Below are 26,945 nucleotides of genomic sequence, written 5' to 3'. Positions count from 1 at the left end.
TGGCTATTTCAGAACACATACACACAGTATGTATGCATGTATGTGTTGACCTTTGTAGGAAAGGGTGAATTTTTTTAAAGCACTTCAGCAATTTCAACTGAAGCATCATTGAAAACATCTGGCAAATTCAAAGTTATGTGAATGGAACAAGTTGGAGGGAAGTTTTGGCCATTATCTTTGCAAGTTCTTAAGTCTTTATTTTCTTTGCCATTCTACCTTTATTTATCCAGGATGTATTCCCTTCTTTCTGATATACCCAGTCCCAATTTACTCCATTGTAATTTCTTTCAATGAAGAGGAGTATAGACTTACTTAATTTGATGACTAGATAATTTTTTTTCATGATTTTTATGATCTTTTAACATATACCTAGAGGTGTTGAGTCAAGGTAATTTTTTCCTGATGTTTTCAATTTTTATCCTAATTTTCATTACAATGTTATGCCTAGGCAACCACCTTCAAAATAAATGGTCCAAGGTAGGAAATCAATAATGAATTACTTGTTAATAGGAAAAAAAGAAGTATAGTGCAAGGTAGATAAAGGGGAAGAGAGAGACAGAGAGAAAGAGAGAGAGAGAGAGAAACATAATTAATAAATATAATTTAGGTACAGGCAAAATCCACTTAAATGAGGGTTCAATTAAATTTAACTAACCAGAATTCATTTTCCTCAAAAAAGATTTGATAGGTTAATGAAAAGTTTATGAGTATACAGGTAGGCTTGAATTCTATCCCTGATAATCATTAGAGGAGTAAATGTGAATGATGGAATTAACTTATGTCCACTTTAATTTCCTTAACTTGAAACAAACAAATGAATGAATGAATTACAATAAACCTTTGGTTTCTACCTCAGGGTATTTCAGTAGATGAAATGAATTTTTGTCTCAAAAATGCTTTACAACATGAAGATGTTGCATAAGAGTCAGCCCTTAGTATTCCTTCAAAGCTCAACTCAGTTGCTGCTTCTTCTGAAACCTTTATACCCCACCATGTACTATCATTTTCAGTTTATATTCCTTGTCCCAGCATCACCACCCCTAGTGAATTTATTTTTTTTCTCTGTGGGTCACAGAATCAGAACTTTAGAATTAGAAACAGCTTCAGTGATCAGGTATGTCAATCTCTAAATGGAAAGGGAGAGTTCCTGCTACATTTCATCCTGAGTGAGGAAGACCTGACATTAAAACCCAGCCTTACACACTTGCTACTTGTATGTCCTAGACACTGTTTTAAGAGCTTTGCAAAAATTACATATTTGATCCTCACAAAGATCATGCTAGGTAGCTTCTGTTACTATCTCCATTTTACAGTTAAAGCAATTGAGATAGAGAGGATTTTAGTGTCTTACTCAGGGTCAAACAGATAGTAAGTGTCTAAGGCCAGATTTTAACTAGGGTATTCATAACACTTGGACAAACACTACTGTATTCAGAAAGGTGAAGATAGGGATCGGAAATACTAGGGAATAAGAGGCAATTAATAAATTATTCTATATTATTGAAATTATTAAATTTTCAAAAATTTAATTTAAGAATTAATAGATGTCTTTTCTAATACTTTTAACTGTTCCCATCTATGTGAACTGGAAAAGCATGAGTTTCCTTTAAAAAAATACTGTGCCCTATTCGCTGCCACCCTGGACCAGAGCCCCTGCCATGTGGGGCGGACTCCTGAGAGCACTGAACAGCGACTCCTACGTGCAGCTGGGCCAGTACCGCGACCAGCAATTTCGGGGTGACAAGAAGGACCAAGAGAAATTATTAAAGAAAAACTGTACCCTGTACGTTGGGAACCTGTCTTTTTACACCACCGAGGAGCAGATCTATCAGCTCTTTGGCAAAAGCATCAAGAAAATTATCATGTTCTTAGATAAAGTGAAGAAAACAGCATGTGGGTTCCACATTCCAGCTTTGTGGAATATTACTCCAGAGCAGATGCTGAAAATGCCGTGTTCTACATTAATGGGATCCACCTGGATGATAGCATTATCTGAACAGACTGGGACACGGGCTTCAAAGAGGGCGACAATATGGACGAGGATGATCTAGGGGCCAGGTACGATATGAGTATCGAAAGGACTATGATGCTGGCAGAGGAGGTTATGGGAAAATGTGCAAAATCAAGGAGTGATGGAAGCCCTCACGTACAAACAGGGGAAGTTGGCTGGTTGAAGGATCCCTTTAATAGCAACACTCAAGTTCTGAAAACAGCTGACGTATAACAGGCTGTCTCTGGTTTCTCTACCTCCACACAGGAATTAAGCCCCAAGCCTCAACTTGGATTTTCCACTCTGAAAATCATTAAATACCCCAAACTAAGCAAGTGACCGTGTCGGAGCCTTGAGAGGCTCTGTTCATAGATTTAAACCCAGTATAGAACAGAAATAGAAAAGTCTCATTATATGACTGTGTTACTTACTTGGAGTGGTCATTTAGGGAAAAGATCCTCATGAAATTTTTTTATGAAATGAGTGTAATGATGTATGCTCTAGTGGCAATAGCCAACAAATGAGGAAATTTATTTCTAAGCTTTTTGAAGATATCCCTTGTTCCCAAGGTGATTTCTAGCTCATAAAGATACACAAGTTTATATGGAATTCTTAAAACAGCTCTGCCTGTGCATTAACGATCCGACACCTAGGAAGAAGGCTCTGCATTAGTGCTCCGAATGGATGATTTAGAAAGAAATGTGTATTTTCAGTGTTAGGCACATCCTTGGGCTTTCAATGGGACGCTGGTCCGAAAAATGCAGAAGGAAACATAATTTTCTATGGGAAATTCCTCCTATGGACTTTAGGGAAGAAATGTCAGATGAATTCCTCAGAGGGTCTTTTTAACTGGGAAATTGGCACAAGTTGATGCTATCCCTGTTGTATTTATTTATTTATCCATTTGTTTATTTATTTGTTTGTTTCTTTATTTCACCAGAATGGTAAAGGAACTGGCACTGTTGAGAGGAGAAAGTGGAAATCAAGGGAACAAAACCTTTCACATGAGAAAGATCTGATAAGCTTCACTTAGAACTGATTTTCCGGTTAAGTGATTAGGGTCCTTCTATCAGCTTCTGCATTGCTGATAAAATAATTGAATTCTTGTTGAATTATGTACCTGAGATAATGACTCAGCTGGGACAGAGTAGGACTGTATTCGCTCCAACCAGGAAGAGTAATTTACCTATGAAAGAGTCTGTTCCTGATAAGTCTATTGGCTCATCTGCATCCATTTGGGAGCACAGATTGGAGTCCCACTGCAGAAACCTGCTATAATTCACATTAAAAAATTTTATCAAAGGGGAAAAATCAAGAAGGGTTGAAGTCAACCAGTAACTTGCTATCTTTTCAGCGGTGTGTGGCTCAGGACATCAGGGAGGAATTCTCTTAGGGGTAAACTTTCTTTTTTCACGTTAGACTATGACCAAGTGATCAGTTGTAGAGTTTACAGAAGTTGTCTTATTTCAAGTGACCCCGACTTGTACATTTTGATCTGGGTTGGATCGTATCCATGTCTTAACTATGAGCAGGGCTTTAGGTTTGCAGAAGCCCTCCTAGCCTAGCAAGGAACAGTCACGTGCTGTTTAGAGAAGAGGGTGCTTTTCTCACACTCAGAGAAAGCTTGACTTTTTTTTCCTTTATGGTTTTCTTTACAGAATAGTTTTAGTTGCATATTTCGTTCTGTGATAAATAGAAAGATTGAATTTGATTTCGTTTTGAAGAAGAATTTTAGAAGGTACTGTGTTTTCTCCCACGAGTTACCTGGCCAGGTCCCCTTCCAATAAAGCTGTCCCTCCAAAAAAATACTGTGCCCTTGTTTAGAAACCTAGTGCAATTGATATATATTCAGTTCAATTCAACAAGTATATAATTATATTAAAAATGCATGATAATAGATTGGTTTTTTTAGATGAGAACCTGAAAATTACTGAATACAATCCAGTTTATTCATTTGGCAGTAAATGAAACATCTATTCCCTAAGAGGTAATATAATTTATCGAGAGTTACACAGCCAGCAAGTTTTTCAAGGTAGGATTCATATTCAGATTTTATGGATCATATTCAGTGCTTTTCCTAATGCATTACTCTGTTGACTATAAAGGGGGAGGAGGCGGATTTATATGTATAAATTAGATAATGCATATTTTGTAAGGGAAACTATGTACCCCTGAATGCATACATCAACAAAATAAAGAACAGAAAAATGAATTAGGCATGCAAGTAAAAAATAAAACTAGAAAAAGGACAAATTAAAAACTCATAGTTAAACACTGCTGGGGATGGAAGCTCAATTCCATGTGGACAGTCTCGGGCGAGTAAAGGTGGGAACTTCTAAATCTTAGAGTTCTCACGAGACCCCCCAGGAAACGACTGGGAATCGAGGTGAACCGAGCTATCTCGTGTATTTCCGCCTCTTCCAGTGAGAAACGTGATGGGAGAGAGCTCTCCCCGCCCTCGAGACTGTCCCGGATCTGGGCACACCTATTGTTATCTAACAGGCATGGTATTCAGGTGCAAACTATGCGGCCGGAGAGCTTAATTAGGATCAGGAAAGCCTGAAGGCTCTCTTAGCGCGGAGGGGCCCTGACAGGACAGAAGGCTCCCTTTTCCCGCTCTTCGCTCTCCCCTCCCCCTCTCTCCCCACTTACACTTCTGCTTCCAATCTCTTATTATAAGATCTTTGCCTCCTTGGGAGATTTTCTCTCTCCCTCCTAAGGAAGAATTCCCCCTGCACTTGTAACCAGGACCCTGAATAAAGCTTAACCCTTGTTCGACTCAGGAAAGTCTCTTCTCTCATACTTTTATCCGGTTTGGCCAGCTGAAGACCTGCGATAGAGGTAAGGTAAGACTCAGGTAGCCCTCAGGCCTCTAGGCCTGGCAAAACACCAAACTGGAAATCCTGAAAATCAAAAAGTGACTAATAAAACTGAAGAAAAAAGCAGTGAAAAAATAAATAAAACTTGGAGTTCTTTTATGGAAAATAATAATACATATACCACTAGCTGATGTCATTTTTTTAAAAAGGAAGAAAAAATTTACTCATGTCAATAACGAAAAGGGTAAATTCACCACCAATGCAAAGGAAATTAGAGCAGTTATTAGGAGCTATTGTGTCCAATTGTATGCCAGTAAATTTTATAATTTACATAAAATAAATAGCAATACACGCATACAAACACACATATATGTATTATACATGTAGGTAATAAATTTAAATATTTGCTTATATATGTTTTCATTTATGTGTATATGTATATGTGAGTGTGAAGGGGTGTGTGTGTGTGTGTGTGTGTGTGTGTGTGTGTGTGTGTGTATCCCAGATTAACAGAAGAGGGCTACAATACTTAAATAACAATATTTTAGAAAAAGAATTTAAGGGGGGCAGAGCCAAGATGGCAGAGTGGAAAGACACACATATGCTAACTCTGAACACACAGCCCATAAAATATCCGTAAAAAAGAGCTCCCAACAAATTCTGGAGCAGCAGAAGCCACAGAACAATGGAGCAGACGAGATTTCTGTTCCAGAGAGCCCTGAAAACCTCTCACAAAAGGTCCCTCGCACCCCGGACCCAGAGCCGAGCCCAACCCAGCCTTGGCCACTTGGCACCGAGAGGAACAGATCCCAGCAGGCTTCAGGGACAGAATCTCCAGCAGCCGCGCACGTCCCTCCACCCATGGGCCCCAAAGGTTGGTGACAGGGTCTTCTCGGCTTGCTGAGAGGGGAGTGGAGTGCCCCATAAATCACACCCCCGTGGGAGGCAGCAGCAGACTGGGGTTCCCCAAACAGGCAGGAGCCTGGATCCATTGTTGAAGGTCTCTGCATAAACCCCCTGAGGGAAGTGAGCCCGTGTGGTGGCCCTGCTCCCACTTGAGCATCTGAACTTAATCTCACACTGAATAGCAGCCCTGCCCCCACTCAAAGCCCTGAGGCTGGGAAACAACATTTGAATCTCAGACCCCAAGAGCTGGCTGGGCGGATCTGGAGGCGAAGTGGGTGTGAAGAGAATACTCAGAACTCAAGTCACTGGCTGGGAAAATGCCCAGAAAAGGGAAAAGAAAATAAGACCATAGAAGGTTACTTTCTTGGTGAACAGGTATTTCCTCCCTTCCTTTTGGATGAGGAACAACAATGCTTACCCTCAGGGAAAGACACAGAAGTCAAGGCTTCTGTATCCCAGCCCACTCAATGGGCTCAGGCCATGGAAGAGCTCAAAAAGGATTTTGAAAATCAAGTTAGAGAGGTGGAGGAAAAACTGGGAAGACAAATGAGAGACATGCAAGTAAAGCATGAAAAACAAGTAAACACCCTGCTAAAGGAGACCCAAAAAAATGCTGAAGAAAATAACACCCTGAAAAATAGGCTAACTCAATTGGCAAAAGAGGTTCAAAAAGCCAATGAGGAGAAGAATGCTTTCAAAAGCAGAATGAGCCAAATGGAAAAGGAGGTTCAAAAGCTCACTGAAGAAAATAGTTCTTTCAAAATTAGAATGGAACAGATGGAGGCCAATGACTTTATGAGAAACCAAGAAATCACAAAACAAAACCAAAAGAATGAAAAAATGGAAGATAATGTGAAATATCTCATTGGAAAAACAACTGACTTGGAAAATAGATCCAGGAGAGACAATTTAAAAATGATGGGCCTACCTGAAAGGCATGATCCAAAAAAGAGCCTAGACATCATCTTTCATGAAATGATCAAGGAAAACTGCCCTGAGATTCTAGAACCAGAGGGCAAAATAAGTATTCAAGGAATCCACTGATCACTGCCTGAAAGAGATTGAAAAAGAGAAACTCCTAGAAACATTGTGGCCAAATTCCAGAGTTCCCAGGTCAAGGAGAAAATATTGCAAGCAGCTAGAAAGAAACAATTCAAGTATTGTGGAAATACAATCAGGATAACACAAGATCTAGCAGCTTCTACATTAAGGGATGGAAGGGGATGTGGAATACCATATTCCAGAAGTCCAAGGAACTAGGACTAAAACCAAGAATCACCTACCCAGCAAAACTGAGTATAATACTTAAGGGGGAAAAATGGTCTTTCAATGAAATAGAGGACTTTCAAGCATTCTTGATGAAAAGACCAGAGCTGAGAAGAAAATTTGACTTTCAAACACAAGGATGAAGAGAAGCATGAAAAGGTAAACAGCAAAGAGAAGTCCTAAGAGAATTACTAAAGTTGAACTGTTTACATTCCTACATGGAAAGACAATATTTGTAACTCTTGAAACTATTCAGTATCTGGGTACTGGGTGGGATTACACACACACACATACACACGCACACGCACACACACATAGAGACAGAGTGCACAGAGTGAATTGAAGAGGATGGGATCATATCTTACAAAAATGAAATCAAGCAGTGAGAGAGAAATATATTGGGAGGAGAAAGGGAGAAATGGAATGGGACAAATGATCTCTCATAAAAGAGGCAAGCAAAAGACTTATTAGTGGAGGGATAAAGAGGGGAGGGGAGAGAAAAACATGAAGTTTACTCTCATCACATTCCACTAAAGGAAGGAATAAAATGCACACTCATCTTGGTATGAAAACCTATCTTACAATACAGGAAAGTGGGGGATAAGGGGATAAGCAGGGTGGGGGGGATGATGGAAGGGAGGGCATGGGGAGGAGGGAGCAATTTGAGGTCAACACTCATGGGAAGGGACAGGATCAAAAGAGAGAAGAGAAGTAATGGGGGACAGGATAGGATGGAGGGAAATAGAGTTAGTCTTACACAACACGACTATTATGGAAGTCATTTGGAAAACTACACAGATGTAGCCTCTATGGAATTGCTTGCCTTCCAAAGGGAAGGGGTGGGGAGGGAGGGAGGAAGAGAAGTTGGAACTCAAAGTTTTAGGAACAACTTTTGAGTACTGTTCTTGCCACTAGGAAACAAAAAATACAGGTAAAGGGGTATAGAATGTTATTTGGCCCTACAGGACAGAGGAGAGGATGGAGACAAGGGCAGAGAGGTATGATAGAGGAGAGAGCAGATTGGTGATAGGGGCAATTAGAATGCTCGGTGTTTTGAGGTGGGGGAAGGGGACAAAAGGGGAGAAAACTTGGAGCCCAAAATTTTGTGAAAATGCATGTTAAAAGTTAAATAAATAAATTTAAGAAAAAAGGCAAGAAAAAACTTCCAATTGAGGGGAAAAGTGGGAGGTGAGAGGGAAGACGTGAAGCTTACTCTCATCACATTTGACTTAAGAAGGGAATAACATGCACACTCAATGTAGTGTTAAAATATTTCTTATACTACAGGAAAGTAGGAGAGAAGTGAATAAATCGGGTCTGGGGAATTATAGAAGGGATAGCAAATGTGAGGAGGGGTCTAATTAGAAGTAAACTCTTTTGTGGAATGATCAGATCAAAAGCAAGAATAGAATTAATGATGGAGGCTTTAATAGGATGGAGGGAAATATAGATAGTCTTTCACAACATGACTATTATGGAAGTTTTTAGCAAAACCACACATATGTAGACTGTATTGAATTGCCTCCTGAAAGAGATCCCGAAAGGAAAACGCCTAAGAATGTTGCAGCCAAATTCCAGAGTTATCAGGTCAAGAAAAAATATTACAAGCAGCCAGAAAGAAACAATTCAAGCATATTGGAAATACAATCACGATAATACAGAATTTATCAGCTTCTACACTAAAAGATTGAAGGACTTGGAATATGACATTCCAGAACTCAAAGGAGATAGGATTAAGAACAAGAATAACATACTCAGCAAAACTTAGCATAATACTCGAGGGGAAAAACTGAAATTTCAGTGAAATGGAGGACTACCAAGCATTCGTTTTTGTTTTTGTTTTTTTTGTTTTTGGAATTATAATGCTTTTATTGCCAGAATGTACAAAACACTGATCCTTTTATGATTCTGCAATATTTCCTCTGAATCCCACAAAACTTCAGAAATAACTAAATCTTCCAGCTTAACAAAACACTCAAAGGTTAAGGAGGTTTTTTTTTTTCACATAACAGAATGCAAAGTTTTTTGCCTTGTTGGTTCAAACATCATAAAAATGAGTGACTGAGCTCTGGTCTGAAAGGAATGTAGCAGAGGAAATACACCAAACTTGAATGATGTACTTCGATCTCATACCATTTTATCTCTCTACTGTACCTATATTAAGCAGGTCACCAATCAAGTTATCAAATGATAAAATTTTAGATCTTATATCTTTAAACGTATTAAGCATAATGATTTTTTACTCCATGAACAATGCTCTATTGTACCAACTAACCGTAATTAGAGTAGTTTTATAAAATACACTGTCAGAGCTTAAGCTGCTATGTAGCTATAGTTTCACAAATCGCTATATATTTTAATTACACTCTGGTATTTGAAAATAGTTTGAAATCTACTGGGGGGGGGGGAGTCTGTCAAAGAACCATAGAAACATACTTTAAGAAAATGCATTACGAAAGCTTCAATGGTTCTAAATGCCTGAAATTTTATATCATCAGGTGCAAATGGAACCTTTCAAAGACACTTTGGTTGTCATGGTCAATTTTCAGTACAGGGTGTGAAAAGTAGCCAAAAGATGGGTAAAAGAGACCCTTGTAACATACATTCAGAATGAATTATTTTCACAAACTAAATATCTGAGGACTTCAAGATTTTTACTTGAGCAAACAGTATTGTAATGCTGACTACTTAAAAATAAATGAAAATGTTTTTGCGAAGCTCAGTCAGAGGTTGTATTGCATCAAAAGGATTTAATACTGGCTATATACAGAGAAGAGTAAGACCAAAATTCCTAAAGCATTTCATTAGGAAATGCTTCATGTTACCAAGATCTCACTTTAATATGGCAACATTCAGCAGCTTACCATTTTGACATTTAAAAATGAACAGCAACATCGCTTCCCCTCCCTGTCCTTTGGTTCCCATCAATTTAAATAATGCAATAATAATCCTTCCCATTTTCAGTTCCACTTGGATGGCATTACTGACATAGTGACTTCGATGCTTTAGCTGAAATTTGGCAGCCCCAGGAGAGCACCAACTGCTCCAAAGTATCCCTCATGTTCTAGAAACAACGCCTTCAACTGGCCTTTGGACCAATAATCCAATACATATGCCAAAAGTTTCATAGATAGCGTATTGACACGTAGAAAGTTTCCAACAAAGACAACTCTATTTTCTCATTATCAGCACACTTTCTTGCTATAGAACCAATGTTATTGGTCCCAGTAACTAAAGTAGTTCTCGCTAGATCTTCTTTACTAACGGATTCTCTCTTCTCCTTATAAATCATGTTTCCAAAACTAGATGCTACAGCCCACCCTGGAAAGCCAAATCTTTCATAATCTCCTCCATAAATATAACAGACCAATTTATCAGCATGGGTGCTGTCACCTTTGGAAGCCATTTCAAGAGCTTCTTTAAAACTTTCACAGCCAGTCAGTAAACTGCATAAGCCCAGAAATGTACCACCTCCCAGGCTTGTTCTAGTAACTCCCTTATAGTTGTCTTTGGAATGGACAGCTAAAATACGAACTCCAGAACCAATGTTCACGACCAGTAGTGAATATGGGTCATCTAAGGTAAAAGGCGTCTTTTGGCATCTTTCAGCTTCTGAGGCATTGCCAAAGTAATAGCATTCTGCCTGCCCATTAAAACTGACAGAATCTATATATAGCAAGCCCTTTACAAGACAGTCAAGTTCATCCAGTTTGTGCAACTGGAGGTTTCCAGTAGTGCGAAAATCTTTTTCAAACTTGTAAGCATCACCTCCAGTAGCACATAGTACCTTGTGTAACGTTGAGAAGTTTTTATCTCTCCCCATTTGGATAAAAGTAGGCAGGTCATGGGTTGGAAATCTGATAAAGAGCAAGTTCCCTCTTCTCCCAAAAAGTGTCAAATCTTTAAGTTCGAGATGAACATCCCTAACTCCAATTAACCCATAGGCTACATTAGAAGTCAGATATTTCCGGATACTTTTTAAATTTTCAATTTCTTCTTGCTCCTCCTCTGCTGTGATATCAATGGGTTCAAAGTAGCGAAGTTTCACAAGAGTGCCTCCTATGTCCATGCCAAACCATGGGAAAGAAGGCTTTTTGGCATCCTTGATCTTCATGCTGCCCACCGGGAGAGCTGGGGCAGCAGCAGCGGCGGCGGCGGTGGCCCGGCCTGCTCCGGGAGACGACGGCGGGGGCGGCGGCTCGGCCCGAGAGCTCCTCGGTACCGAGGCAGGGGCGGCGCTGAAGCGGGGGCCGGGTCCTCCCCACAGCGCCGCAGGAGGTGGGCTCAGAGTGGGGCGGGGCTGCCAGCCGCCTGAGGCGATGCCCGGCCGAGTGGGCTGGGGTAGGGGGGGAGATCAGCCTCCGGATGGGGACCCTCTGCAGCTCCTGAGGCGCGGCCAACGCGGGGGGGGTGGGTGGGTGCAATGGGGGACGGACGCCAGCACTCGCCGCTCCCGCCCCACTGCCACCGCTCCAGAAAAAAGGCCCCTCTTCCAGGAGCCGCCGTGCTCTGCCGCCGCCACTAAGCAGCAAGCCCGCCCAGACCAAGCATTCTTGTTGAAAAGAAAAGAGCTAAATAGGAAATTTGACTTTCAAATACAAGAATCAAGTGAAATATGAAAAGGCAAATAGGAAGAAGAAGCTTTCAGGAATTTATTAATGTTGAACTGTTTACATTCCTGCATGGAAATATGTTATTTGTAACTCAGGAGACCTTTTTCAGTATTAGGGTATTTAGAGGAAATATTTGTACCTATACGTTCATACATATATACATATATACATATATATATATGCACACACATACACATATATACATACATATATTTACATATATAAATGCATGTGTAGGTGTGTAGAGGTATGCAGGTGTGTGTATATTATATATATATATATATATATATATATATATATATATATATATATATATATATATATATGCATGGGAATGTATATTTACATGGGTGTATGTGTCTATGTGTGCATGTGTACATACATATGCACTCACACACACAAACACACACATAGACAAAGGGTACAGGGTGAGCTGAATAATATGATGGGTGAATGCCTAAAAAATAAAATAAAATTTACTGTTCAGTGGAATATACTTCGTGTGAGAGAAAGGGAGAGGTAAAATGAAGCAAATCATTTTACATAAAAGAGGCAAGAAAGAATTTGTTCAATGGAGGGGAAGAGGGGTGAGATGAAAGGAAATAAGCCAGTCTTATTCTCAAGGGATTTGGCTTGAGGAGGAAATAGCGCACACTCAATTGGATCAGGAAAGCTATTTTACCCTGCAGGAAGGCAAGGGAGAAGGAGAGAGATGATAGAAAGGACAGCAAATTGGGGAAAGGGATATTCAGAAGCAAACATTATTATGAGAGGACAGGTCAAGGGAGAGGACGAAAAAAATGAAGGCAGGATAGGACAGAGGCAAATGTGGTTTAGTCTTTCGCAGTGTAACTATTATGGAAATGTTTTGCATTATTACACATGTGCAACATATGTTGAATAGCTTATTTTTTCAATGAATGTGGTTTGAGAGGAAGGGAGAGAATATGGAACTCAAAGCTTTAATAATGAATGGTAAAAATTGTTCTGGCACGCAACTGGAAAATAAGATACACAGGTAATGGAGTATAGAAATCTAAGTTGCTCTATTGGAAAATACAGGGGAGGAAAATGGAAGAAGGGGGCTAATTGAAGGAAGGACAGACTCTAGGAAGGGGGTGGATGAGGATCATGCTGTCCTGGGATGGGGGTGGGGAGAGATGGGGAGAAAATTTTGAATTCAAATTCTTCTGGAAGTTAAGACTGAGAACTGAAAAACTGAAAAATAAATAAATTGTAAAAAAAAAAAAAAAAACAAACAAACAAAAGTCAGTGTGTCAAGGACATGACTAATTGATGAAACTACTCCTAGCCCTCAAGGAATATGCTCTTCAATTTTGCGCAGAACCCCACTCAACTAGGAGTATAAACAGAATCCAGTCTGGACATGTCTTTAGCCTGGAGAAAGAAGGCCCTATCCTTGTAACCCTCCATTAAGGTATGGGTTGCACCAGTTTATAAAGGAGAAAATAAATGAGAGGCGTCTGGATGGAGATGGATTGCACTCCAGCAATCTGGAAGCTGTTGTGTCTAATGATCAAGGTATATTCTCAGTAAGAGGAGCTGAAGTCTTCTAGCATACCTCTTCCTTAAAGATCCACCAGTAAGGGTTGATTTTTACTTATCAGGGGCCTTCCCTCTACAAATTTATTTAAGATTCTTAAGGTTTCCTTTGGGGGTGGAGAGCCTTTGACTTATTGACCATCAATTTCATGATTGTTGGCTAGCCTAATTAATAAATTCATTACTAACTACTCAGAAACTCGTTCCCATGCTTTTTTTTAAATTTCATCTTATTATGTGCCAAATACTGTGCTAAACACTACAAATATTATTTCATTTGATCCTTACTGCAAACCTAAAAGGCAGGTGTTATTATTATCCCCAATTTATGCTTGATGAAACTGATAGAAACACAGATTAAGTGACTTGCCCCAAGTTAAATACCGTTTTAATTTAGATTTAAATATATGTCTATGTATGAATATGTGTGTACATTTATATATGTGTCTATGTGTGTATGTATATGTGTGTATACAAATAATCTGCTAAGTTAGCCTAACATGGACAAAAACACTTTCTCCCTTCTCTTGATTGCCTTCAAAAATAGAACAATTTCCATCTTTAAAATCGTGAGGCTTGGACAGTTATGCTCTTTTTCCTGTTTCAGCATTTCAGAGAGTGTGAAGATTAACCTTCATTATGGGCACCATGAACTGAAAGAATCATTGATTCAAGAAAGGGGCCTCCCTTCTTCTCCTCTCAGTTTTGCCCTTAACTCTGAAAAATGGATATTGGGTATTTGTTGTATTTTCTTTTATTCGCTCTCATTCGCCAGATTCAGAGAGTAGTCTCCACTGGGCCTGGGAGTGGTAGCCATGCTGACATATAAACCAGGATTTTAGGCAGGATATTGCATTAAGCCAGCCTAGCAGGGAAGACTTGGAAGGCAGGGTGTCTGGTACTTGAGCGCAATAGGGAGATTGAATTTGAAACTATGACTGTGCTACATAACAACTGAGCTAATCTATGAGCCTAATCCCCTTTCCCTTCCCGGAGTTTGAAATTGTAAAGAGATAAGCTTATGTGTTCATTATTATACGTCTTTGTAAAAGCCGTACGATGACTAATGCTATAAGCAGAACTAGTGTACATGTGGCCAGACTGAAAGTTCAGTGAAAGCAGTCAATGGGCAATGTAGTCACTGATCTGGATATCTAATATACCATTAAGGATTCAGGAAAACCCTTTGATAACCATGAAATATACCATTTTCTAGCCGTTATGGAGTCTGGGTAGTCCTTGTTATTTATGGTACTGTTTATTCCTGAAAGTTTTGTGATCCAAATACTTATTTCTTAACTGGGTGAATGTAAAAGAAAAAGAAAATCACAAGTTGAAATTCATCTATTTTATTTGAATAACAAAGTCGGTTTCCTGGACCATACCACTGTCATGGCATTCTTCATGTCTGCATTTCTCAGTGTATGGATGAGAGAGTTCAACATAGGTGCAATCACAGTGTAAAACACTGAGAAGGCTTTGTCATTGTTTACAAAATTGGGGGGGTGGGATATAGGTGGAGATACAAGGTATAAAGAACAGAACATCCACCATCACATGGGAAGCGCAGGTGGAGAGGGCTTTCCTCCGACCCTCAGAGGAGTGTTCCCTGAGATTATATGGTATGGTGATGTAAGATGCCACCAAGACCAGAAAGGTTGCCAAGACAACCATTCCAGTGTTAGCAATGACTAAAATACTATCAACCTGTGTGTCTGTGCAGGCAAGCTTTAAGAGTGGTTTTGAATCACACATATAATGATCTATTTGATTGGGGCCACAGAAAGGTAACCTTAGGATCATGAGTAGCTGGGCACCACTCAGGCAAGCGGGATCAGCATGTTGCACCTCTGCCTGTTGATGATTATCATGTAGTATAAGGGTTTACAGATGGCAACAAAACGATCAAAGGACATGGACACCAGGACGAACATCTCAACACTTCCCAGTAAATGAGAAGTAAAGATGTGAGTCATGCAGCAATTGTAGGAGATGACCTTCCTAGTGACAATTAAGTCCCTGATCAGCCTGGGAACTATGGTGGAAGTGAAGCATGGATCCATGAAAGACAAGTGCCAGAGAAAGTAGTAAATGGGTTGCTGCATCAGATAACTGGATATGATAGTGATAAAGATAGTGAAATTCCCCAGGAAGATTGCTAACTAAGAGACCAGGAAAATATTTCCGTTGATTTCAATAGATACTCTTAAGGCGTAATATTGATGTTTACCACCACAGTGTTTGCCCTCTTCTGGACATTATATTATCTTATATTGTCGTTTTACAAAACACATTTTCTTCATTTGTTTCTTTCCAGAAGTTTAATTAACCTGAAAATATAGATGTCATGATAAAGCCTGGCTAGCAATGACTGAATAATTTTTTGAAGTTAAAATCAAAGTCCACATCATTACTACAACTTACACTGTGTTCTTAAATTTGATCTCATTTTTAGACATGCTTAAATATTTTAAACATTTTAAATGAAGTGATCAAAGATAAGAGATTTCAGTTCAGGGATTAACATATTTTATATATATATATATTATTGTTATATATATTATATATTATATATTATAATTATATTATATATATATGTATATAGGGGGATATCAAAAGCTGTCATCAAAAGCAATAGATTTGCAGGCCCTTCCCTATACCACATACTTAAATAATCCATTAGAATAAATTAAATTAAATTATCTCATTTCTGTCTTTTAAAGCATCAAACAATAGTCAAGTCAGGACACTAGGGAAAATACACACACACACACACACACACACACACACGCACATACACACAAAAGCAACGTAAACCAAACTATGTGTTGGCTAGATCATATGAGTAAAAGTGGATTTTCTAGAAATGCTTTACAATGTTCTCAGAAACCAATGATGAAAGTGTCTTTACACTAAGTAAAGGGCAGCCTAGGCAAAAGATAAGCTTAATTTCGTCCACTGCATTTTCCATGTACCATCTTACCACCTACGTCTACCTCATAGTTTATTCCTTACTCCAATCAATTAAACCTGCTACCCCAAGTATTAAACATTTGCTAGGTCCTGGACACTGAAGCTTATTTATACATCTCCTATTATCCTCAACTATCGAACCAAATACAATCCAACAGACTTTATTCCCCTTTTCAACAATATTTAGGAAGCATTTGTCCTCATATTGAAAATAAATCTGCCTCTTTGCAACTGAAATCCATGACGTCTCACTCCATCCTACAGCCTGAGAATAATTCTTCTTCCTCAACTAATTCCTGCATGAAACTGAAAATGCTGTGATGTTTTTTTTTTTTTTTTTTGATGATTGAATATTTCCATGGATTTCAATAGATACTCTTAAGGTGTAATATTGATGTTTACCAACACACTGTTTGCCCTCTTCTGGACAATATATTATCTTATAAGTGTCATTTTACAAATGTGAAACTAGAACTTTGCACATTATTCCAGATGCTAAAATACACCAGTATATATGACTGTGCAGGCAAGTTGTAATGGGACTTCTGAGACACACACATAGTGAAATATTTCATCAGGGCCACAAAAAGTTAACCTCAGGATCATAACTACATGGACAGAGTGCCAAAATGTCACCATTCGGGCAAGCAAGATTAGAGTGCCACATCATTATCTGTTGAAAAACATCATGGAATTTAAGGCTTTATGTATGGTGGCATGCCAATAAAGACCAAAGAAACCAGGACCAACAACTCAGTACCTCCCAGTAAGTGAGAAATAAAGAGCTGAGTCACACTCCAGTCAGAATGAGGGAGGACTAGGGAATTGTTCTTAAGAATTCTGTCTCTATCAGATGTGGGACACAGATATCTGAGTTTAAAAAAATTGGAGGGGGGGGAGGCAAGGCAATTGAGGTTAAGTAACTTGCCCAAGCTCACACAGCTAGTAAATGTTAAGTGTCTGTGCGCAGATTTGAATTTATGTCCTCTTGACTCCACGGCAGGTACTCTATTCACTTGGCCACCTAGATGCCCTCCAGATGCAGTTTTTGCTGTTAGACATTTTGCCTTCCTCAAGCCAGAGCTTATCATGTTATATTTTTCATATGGTAGAAATTTAATAAAGATATGAGGAGATATTGTTGGAGGAAGTATTTATTGTGGGATGAGGTGCTGTGATTGTACTTGGAGAGATACAGGAGTTACCAGGTTATCTTATGGAGCTAAGAGAACTTATTTGTCATCATAATTTGTTATTAAGCTCAAGTTAATTCAAAATCCTTCCTATTTGGAGGACCTGATCTGTTTATAGATAAGAGAGAATAACTCTATGAACATCTGTTGCCATTTAAAATGAATGATTAACATAATTTCTGCTCAATCCCTCTCCAGAATTTCAATCCTCTTCCAAGTATCTTAAAAAAATTCAACTGGAATCTGGCATGGTGTTTCTTAGGTTACATTTCCATCAGTTGTGTGTATCATGTGCTTTGATGTCTAATAGATTGGAGGTAGATAGAAACACTGCATTCCTGAATTTTCCAAAGTGGAATAGAGAAGAAAAAATACCTGAAGGATTTCACACATTTCTCAGCTGTATATCCCATATCTCTGTAATAGATCTGACTGTAATCTATTACATGATAAATCATATATTGAACTTTTAAGTTGGAAGAAAACTGGGATTTCATCAAAACTCAATTTCTCCCTTTACATGTGAGAAAACTGAGTATCACATAGTGAAGTCATTTGCTGATTGTCATAACTATTAAGCAATTGAGCTGGTCTTCAAAACTAGACGGTCTGGATTCAAATTCAATGTTTTCCTGCCAATAGATTTTTCAAAGTTCTAAGGGGAGAGAAATTAAGATAGATGCTATTGTCTCCTGTTAGAATATTTTAAAAGCTATCAATGGGATACAACACTAAAAGTAATGCTCTTGCAGTTGGAAGGCGTGATTTGGAATCCTAGTGCTGTGTGCTATCTTTCTGTGTTCTTCATTCATTCCTTTCTTCATGTTCTTTTTTCTTCCTACTTTTACTTTCTTTCTCTTTCATTCTCTTCCTTTTATTTTTTCTTTCATTCTGTCTCTTTGCTTCCTTTCTTCCTTCTTTTTTCTCGCACAAACAGAAACATTTACATATGATGTGCAATACAACATTATTTTTCCATGAGAATAAGTACTTCAGGAGTAAATAAAAATGCAGTTGAGAGGGTTTGACAGATTTTCCCACTTACATGCTTGGTTATTTTTAATGAAAACAAAGAATAATCCTCTTTAAACTATGAGATTTCTTGTAAACCTATTATGATAAATTCATTTCTCCCCCTAGATCCAGTGACTGATAGAAGGAACACAGAAGGTCGTCCTAGTGGGTAAAGTCTGTAACGGGATGGCATCTAGTGTATGCTACTGTATAGCTTGTAGCTTGATTTTGGCACATGACTAAATATCTCTGAGCCTCATTACTCACAAAAAGGGAATCATAATAGATACTTGACAAGTCACTGGCTCCTGGTAATAGACCAGATAATATCTGACAATGTATTTTGAAGTACATTAAGCACTATACCACTGTAAGGATCAAAAATATAAGTGAAACTATGCCCACCTAAGTGCTTCTTTTCCTGCCTCAAAAATGTTTTCTAGAGGAACAAACTGATGCCTGAAAAATAATTAATCATGGTTCCGTAACATATAAGAGCTTTAGATGGCACTTGCCTCATAAAAACCCTTTAATCCATACTTTTTTTCATTCACCTTTCTCCCCATGCTTGAGGCCACGGAAGTGAGGAAGATATCAATGACAAGAATTATGTGTGGGAAATAGAGGAAAAGAATTTTAAGGAGAAAGATTGTATAGAGAATTGACCCTGTTGTTGTATTGAAGTGTCCCATTTAATATGTTTCTATGTTTATGAGTTGGTGCAGATCTCTCCCAAAACAGTTAAAGAGTTTTGATTACTTAATCTAAAAAGATGATGATTTTAGAGAAATGTATATAAATATACACAAAAATATACATAAAAATAATAGAGATTTCTGAAACTAGTGGAATGGTGATATGTATAGGAAGGGAGTATTAACCTGGAAACCACAGACAGATTTAGGGTGTCTGGGATGTTGGATGGAAAAAAAAGTACATCTTTTTTTTTAAATACAGTTGATTCCCTTTGTAATAACGTGAATTGTATTTTATGCATTTAGCAACATCATTCATAGGTGTCCACAAGACTTTCAAGACAGACGAATGCTATACAGGACACAACAGGTTTAAAAAATACCTAGTCCAGGGAAAATCCAGGACTCAAGACAGTGAAAATAAATACAAACTATAAAAGAAAAATAAATAATAATAACAAATAATGGCCATACTATAAGAATCCAAACATAGCACCTGAAAACCTGGACTGATACCTGAGGAAGCATTGATGGCAAACATCTATCTGTGTGGGACAACACAGTGGCTGAAAGGATCTCCAAAAGGCTGTATCTCAACTGGGAGGAAGCTGTGTTTTTCGTAATGACTAACTCATTAGGAATGGTAAGAAAAGGACTGATGTTGTGTAGATAGTTCTTCTTCATCTGGACCAGAGTCCATAAAAATTATCAATCAATCATTTAAAGTCACTATCTCTCCACTAAACCTTTAAATCAAAAAACTTTCCAGGAAAAACTTACTGAGTATTACTTGAATTTAAAGGCATATTAGAATCCAGGGAGATGGTTCCCAAAGGCCCTTCAAAGCATTCCAACAAGTACAGTATTACCAACAGGAAGCAAACTTTACTTTGTTACTTTTCAGTGATGATTATGCTGCTTCATTGACACATATACCACAAGCATAAATTGTACTTTGGCATTCAGTTGCCTTTCCACTTCTTCCTGTGTAGCAAATCTTGAGGACTATATATCATTGTGTCTGCTAAATGATAGATGTTAACTGGATATTGAAAATACACAAACTTAGTGTTTCCGATATCTGAGTGCATCCCAGAAGTATATGTGACACCTAGGAAAATTTGTGGACTTCTCTGTAGAATACTATTAATTTCTCCTTCTACATATTCTCCCTATCTCCCCTCTCTTCCTGTTCCCCCTCTCACACTTTGTTCCTCCTCTTTCTTTCCCTCTGTCTCTTTCCTCTCTCTTTCTGACTCCCTCCCCTTTGTCTCTGTCTCTCTTTGTGTCTCTCTGTCTCTCTCCGTCTCTCTTTCTGTCTCTGTTTCTCTCTGTGTGTTTCTCTCTCTCTCTCTCTCTCTCTCTCTCTCTCTCTCTCTCTCTCTCTCTCTCTCTCTCTCTCTCTCTCTCTCTCTCTCTCTCTCTCTCCGTGTCTGTGTCTCTGTTTCTCCCTCTCCACCTCCCAACAGTATGCTGCTGTGGAAAATATAATGTGATTCTCTGCCTGCCAATTGACCAGATTCACCTACATTTGTTTGAGAACCTCATCATCAATGTCCTGATGTCTCTGAGTGGAAATTACCATGATCTCCATTTTAAGCAATTTCCTTTTACTTATCTACAATTAGGTACTTGGTAATTTCATCTATTATGATAGATAAAACTATCACCTTGGTGAAAAACCCTTCCATATATACATATTTACCCCACAACTTTGATTATCTCAAGTTCCACATTTTTAAACTACGTGCTAGATAACTCCATGCGTATGCCTAAAAGGCATCTCAAACTCAAAATGGCCTACAAAATTAATAATTTTGCCTTAAATTGTTGCTCTTTGTGAATTTTCCTATTTATAAAATCATTTTCCTAATGTCTTTTGTTTCTTTGTTCTTTCTAATCCTCCCCATCTGATAATTTGCCAAATCTTGTCAATTCTATCTCCTATACATCACTTTCATCAGTATATTTTTTCGTAGTCATATCATAGACACCTAATGAGAGATCCTTATCATTTCTCCCTGAAATATTGTAATAATCTCAAAATAGACCTCTTTGGATACACTCTTCTCCTCTAATCCACCCCTCAACCAGTTACCAAGGCACTAGTCCAGTTGAATAATTCTGAGTATACTTTTCTTCTGACAAAAAAAAAAGCTAGAATGATTTTCCATCACTTTTAAAAATATGATAAAACATAATACAAAATTGTCTATTTGACATCCAAAGGTCTCCCAACTTGGAACTGACTTGTCTTTCCATTCTAAATGCACATCACTTCTCATCTCCTCTCTCCACTATTTCACTTGGCTGATATCACCACCTAATACGATTTCTATTAAGATAACATTTTCCCCCTGAACTAAGCTTTCTTTTAACTTCCAGTATCACATCCACAGCTGTTTATCCAATATCTGAAACTGAATTTTCGGTAGACATATCAAACTCAACAAATCCAAAACTAAGCTCATTACCTTCTCCCTCTAAACTCTCACCTTATCCTAAGTTCTTTATTACTGTCAAAGACATTAATATTCTCTCAATCATTAGAGTCGAATTTAGCTTCCATCCCAGACTTTCTTGCTGTCCATCTCCCTCCCCACATGCGCGCTCGCGCCAACATCTATTTTGTCCTTAAATTCTGTCATTTTTACCTGCCTAAATGCTCTCGGATATGCCGCCTACTCTCCTCAGACATTACAATAACTCATGCCTACATGATTGAAATAAGCATCTTTGTTGTTCTCACTGAGAGAAATATTATTCTGTTCCAACTCAGTCCTTTCATTTGTCAAATTGATTTTCTTAAATATATCCTTGAACATGTCACCACTTTATGCAATAAATTTTAATTGATCTCTATCACATTTAAGAAAAAATCCAAATTGTTATGTTTGATTTTTAAAAACCATCCTAACCTGGACACTTCCTACCTTCCTAGTCTTCTTACACTACATTCTAAATACTCTGTGATGAAGTGACACTGTGTTCTTTTATATTATTCATAGAAAACCCCCCACTAACATGAAGAATTTACATATTCTGTCACCCGTGTCTAGAACTTTCTCCCTTCTCATCTCTGTCTCCTAAATTTTCTGGATTTCTTGAAGTGTCGTCTAAATTCCAACTTTCTGCAAACAGCCTTTCTATATCTATATCCATAATACTAGTGCTTTTTCTCTGAGATTAGCCCTAATTTATTCTCTATATATCATTTTGTATATTTTTACTTTTTGCATATTTCCCCCATTAAAAAATGAACTTTTTGAGATGAAGGAAAGCTTTTCTTTTAGGGGACTGGCCTTTCTTTGCATCCCCAATGTTTAACAAATTGCCTGGCATATATATATACACATACACATATATATGTATATATATATATACATATACATATGCATATATACATACACGCACACACACACACACACACACACACACACACAGAGAGAGAGAGAGAGAGAGAGAGAGAGAGAGAGAGAGAGCTTAATCCATGCTAATTGACTGAGTGCATCCTGCACTCAACACTCACACATATTCAACTACTTGCTCTCAACTTTGACTTTCTTCTGCTTTATAAGCAGACTGGATCCCCTTCTGCTTTCTGTCTCCCCTTCTGCTTTCTGTCTCCCCTAATGCTGGGCTTTCAAAAGGTTTGTTTTCCCTCTCTTCTTTTAAATCCTCATTTCTTTACTGATGAGTCTTATAAATGCTTATCATTCTTATTCTGTCTCTTTTATGTCAGACTTAGACTTACAATGTCATATTTGGAATTTCCTTTTTGCTATTCTTTTGGTATCACATAGTACAAATGTCTAAAATAGAGTATATTATTCCATCTCAAAGACCTCCTTTCTTATTACTTTGTTTTGATCAATAAAATTGATTCATTTATGCTTGAAATCTCAGTGTTATTTGTTGATCTTTCTCTCACCCTTCCCACATGCAATCAATTACTAAGTGATGTATGTGCTATCTTTGAAATACTTGTGAATTCATTGCCTTTTATGGCTACTGACACCCTCAGAGAACAGGCACTATTTAAAATACATTTGGACTATTGTAATATCATCCTAGCAAGTGTCTGTTCTCTGAAATTTTCCCTTGTCTCATTCCTATAATCTGACATTCATTGTCAAAAGGGTCCTTATTATAATCTAATGTTTTGCATCACCTTTTCCTTTAAGTGCTTCCATAATTCCTTATTACCTACTTAGCAAAGTTCATACTCTAAAATGTTCTAGAACTCATACAATCCAGTACTCTCTTTCCTTTCTAGACTTAGCTCACAGTTCTTCCTCTTACAATCTCTTATGAGGCCATAAATGAAGAGTGATTATTCAAGTATCAATTTATTCCAGACTCCTTTCTAGTTCCATTTTCTATGGCAGAAGGTTGTGGACAAATGATAAGTAGAAGAAAGAATGGTTTTACCTAGATAAGAAAGAGCTATGACTTGATTCCCTGTATGCACATCGCCTTAGACATCTTTGATAGAATGAATAAGGGACAGTCTAAACAATTCTAGAACCTATTCACTCATATAAAAATGGAGACAACGTCATTGATCCACATTAAATGAGGTTGATGTAAATGAGTCAACCAATATATTCTCTGAGAAATTAACAAGTACTTGGAGAATGTATAGATCTCATTTCTTTTCTGTCTTTTGTTAAGAACTCCCTGAATTCAGAAACTTACTGTTTACTATATAGAGTGGGGAAAACACCACAGTAGAATAATAGAGGAAAACAGTAGTCATGCCATATTGTGAGAAGAACATGGAACATGTTTCCCCTCTGATAGTCTAGGTATAACCACAGTATTCAAGTGGGAAATGCAATATTGTGGTTGTTGTTCTTCTTCTACATGTGATGCCTTCTTATTTTATACAAAGAATGAAGGACAAAAAGTGAAGCATATATTTAAAGTATTTTTTTCTCTATGTATACTAATAATTTTTAAGGAAAAATTTCTAATGAGAAAGACAAAAGAGTGGATCATGACTGTGTATTACTTCTCATTCCATCAGTGGTTTGTCTTCAGATGTGTATGTGTGTTTGTATGTGTAACATTGCTCATAGTACAATTTGTAATTTGAACTTGTACCTCATCAGAGAAGCTAATTTAATCAGATTCACATTTTGATTGCCTGAATTGATATCTCGTAGGAAATGTAATGATGAGGAAGATGATGATGATGATGATGATGATGATGATGATGATGACCAGTCATAGTTAGATTACTGATAAGTGTCTGCATTAGGCTTTGAAGTCAGGTGTTTCTGATTCCACATGCAGTATTGCAAATCGAGCATCCATTAAGCATTTTTGTTGACTTTGATCATTCATTGGTAATTTGAAAATTAGGGCTTCCTAAGTTCTAATGACATTTTTACAATGTAGGAAATTTATTTTAAAAGGGTAAATTTAAATAACCCTGAGAACCAAAAAGGGACAGAAGAATCTATCCCTTGAATTTCTTTTGTTCAAACATATCAGAAGAAAGCAAAAAAGAGCACTTTGGAAAGTGCCATTTGTCTCCTAAGTCTGCTCCTTTCTCTCTGTTATTTCTTTATTTTTCCACCACTCTTTGACTTTTCATCCTGGAAGATACCTACTGCTTTATATAATCCCTTCCTCTTATTGGTCCATTCCTATTTCAACATCCTTTTAAAGAAAGTATGCAGGCTAGCCATTTTCACTCCATTACTCCTCAGTAGACTCTTCTTTTTCCCATTTGGGATTCTTTTCCTGCCATGGTCCTCTACATAGACATAGTTCTCCATTGCCCTCTCTCTTTCCAAATTGTTAGCACTCGTTTTTATATATTGGGTTTCATCATTAGAACATAAGTTACTTAGGGGCAAGGACTGACTTTCTCTTTACTTGCATTTGTATCCCAAGTGCTTTGCACTCTGCCTGACACAGAGTATGGGTTTCATACATACTTGTTGATTTGGCTGAAATACTTGACTATCAAAGAAAATCTATGATTACTTGACAGTTGGGACACAGCCTGCCCCTATGTCACAGACCATTTCTTTGCCATTCTTAGAAGAGGAACATGTTCTGGATTTGGAATGATGGGTAATTTAAGAGAAGAAAAAAAAGACAGATTATGCTTCCTGTTCCTCCTTCCCACAACATAGTATTTGGAAAGTAACTAAATTGTACAAAGCCTAGTGCCAAACACCAACAGTTTAACAAAGTTTTGATAAAGATATGTCCCTGTTCACTTTGGACATGATGATTTTTTAAGAATGTTCATTAATGTACCTTTGGTGATGCAATATCCATTTCTTCACTAAGGGCATAAAGGGGGAAAACAATTAAATTAAATCTCATATTTTTATTTAAATATCAGTGATATTTGGTTAGACCACACTTTCTGCATGGCATTCTTCATCTCTGTATTTCTTAGTGTGTAGATGAGAGGATTCAGCATGGGTCCAATGACAGTGTAAAACATAGAAAACTCCTTATCATTTTTGCTGGCACTGGGAGGTCGAATATAGGTGGAAATGCAGGGCACAAAGAACAGAACAACAACCATGACATGAGACCCACAAGTGGAAAGGGCTTTGCGCCGACCTTCTGATGAGTGCTTTCTAAGATTGTATAGTATGACAACGTAAGATGCCACCAAGACAAGAAAAGTTGTTAACACAACCATGCCAGAGTTAGCTATGACTAAGATGTTAGCAATATGTGTGTCTGCACAGACAAGTTTTAGGAGGGGTTTGACATCACATATATAGTGATCTATTTGATTAGGGCCACAAAATGGCAACCTAGCTACCATGAGCATCTGGGCAATGGCATGCCAAAAGGCTACTCCCCAGGCCATCAGGATCATTGTGTTACATCTCTGTCGATTCACTATGATCATGTAGTGTAAGGGTTTACAAATGGCAACATAGCGATCAAAGGCCATGGACACCAAGATGAACATCTCCACAGTAGCCAGGAAATGAGCAGTAAAGAGCTGAGTCATACAGCTAATGAAGGATATGATTTTTTCTTTAGCAATTAAGTCCCTGATGAGCCTAGGGACTATGGTGGATGTATATGACAGATCCATTAAGGACAAATGACACAGGAAATAGTACATGGGTTGTTGGATCAGATGGCTACATGTAATGGTGATAAAAATGATGAAGTTCCCCAGGAAAATTGCAAAATAGCAGAACAAGAAGATTACAAAACACATCATTTTCAGGTCTTGATTCATGAACAGCCCCAAAAGAATGAATTCTGTTACATTGCTGTGATTTTCCATGTAATTCAAATACTTTTTAAATATCCAGGAGAATTCTAATTCCTCTGAAATCAAATATAATAGGATAAATTATTACCAACATCATGGTAGATGTAAAGCTTATACTCAGATTATTTAAATGTGCAGTCTAATATTAGAGTGGATCATTCAATACTTTTAAATTTGAGATCAATTTTTTTCAGCTAGGTCCTAGAATTTCTTTGAAAATTAGGTACCTCAGCCATCTTCTTGTCCATTCTACTAACGTCACTTTATGTACGTAGTTTAAAAGAAAAGAAGACATCATGTATCTTTAAATGTTGTGACAATTTTTAAAAACTCTAAGATTTTTTTTAATATTTCTCCATTAGGATGGTAATTGAATCACAAAACTAATTAACTCTATAGACAATTATGACAAAGCTAATGCTAACACACTGATTTAGTGAAGAAAAATAAGGAAATAAATATTTATTCTAACTTCTTAAGTAGACATATGACAAAATATAGTAATGTTTAGGAGAAAATTTAATATTAAGCTATTGAAAGTCAATATGATGAAAGATATCCTAAAATGAATTGAAAATGCCTTTTGAATATCAAATATAAAGGAAATATTTTTAAAGAATAAAGATAAATAATTTTCAGATTTCTC

At 37.6% G+C, this 26,945-nt stretch overlaps 1 protein-coding gene and 3 pseudogenes across 1 annotated transcript; 1 reads left to right on the top strand and 3 right to left on the bottom strand.

The window, feature by feature from the left end:
• The first annotated feature begins 1,658 nt into the window (after positions 1-1,658).
• LOC140516632 (nuclear cap-binding protein subunit 2 pseudogene) lies at positions 1,659-2,133 on the top strand (annotated as a pseudogene).
• A 7,521-nt stretch (positions 2,134-9,654) lies between these two features.
• On the bottom strand, positions 9,655-11,095 carry LOC140516525 (pantothenate kinase 3 pseudogene; annotated as a pseudogene).
• Positions 11,096-14,506: 3,411 nt separating this feature from the next.
• LOC140516784 (olfactory receptor 4P4-like) lies at positions 14,507-19,716 on the bottom strand (annotated as a pseudogene).
• A 5,665-nt stretch (positions 19,717-25,381) lies between these two features.
• Positions 25,382-26,311, bottom strand: LOC140516630 (olfactory receptor 4P4-like). The gene has a single exon (XM_072627632.1). It carries the CDS (start codon positions 26,309-26,311, stop codon positions 25,382-25,384), a length of 930 nt encoding a protein of 309 aa, XP_072483733.1.
• Between the last annotated feature and the right edge of the window lie 634 nt (positions 26,312-26,945).

The sequence above is a fragment of the Notamacropus eugenii genome, chromosome Y, assembly GCF_028372415.1.
Source record: "Notamacropus eugenii isolate mMacEug1 chromosome Y, mMacEug1.pri_v2, whole genome shotgun sequence".
NCBI classification, from domain to species: domain Eukaryota; kingdom Metazoa; phylum Chordata; class Mammalia; order Diprotodontia; family Macropodidae; genus Notamacropus; species Notamacropus eugenii.
This window is presented reverse-complemented; position numbering and strand designations above follow the sequence as displayed.

What these genes read in the sequence shown, in the direction of transcription:
- LOC140516630 (XM_072627632.1), bottom strand. Translation starts at nt 26,311, where the DNA reads ATGGAAAATCACAGCAATGTAACAGAATTCATTCTTTTGGGGCTGTTC.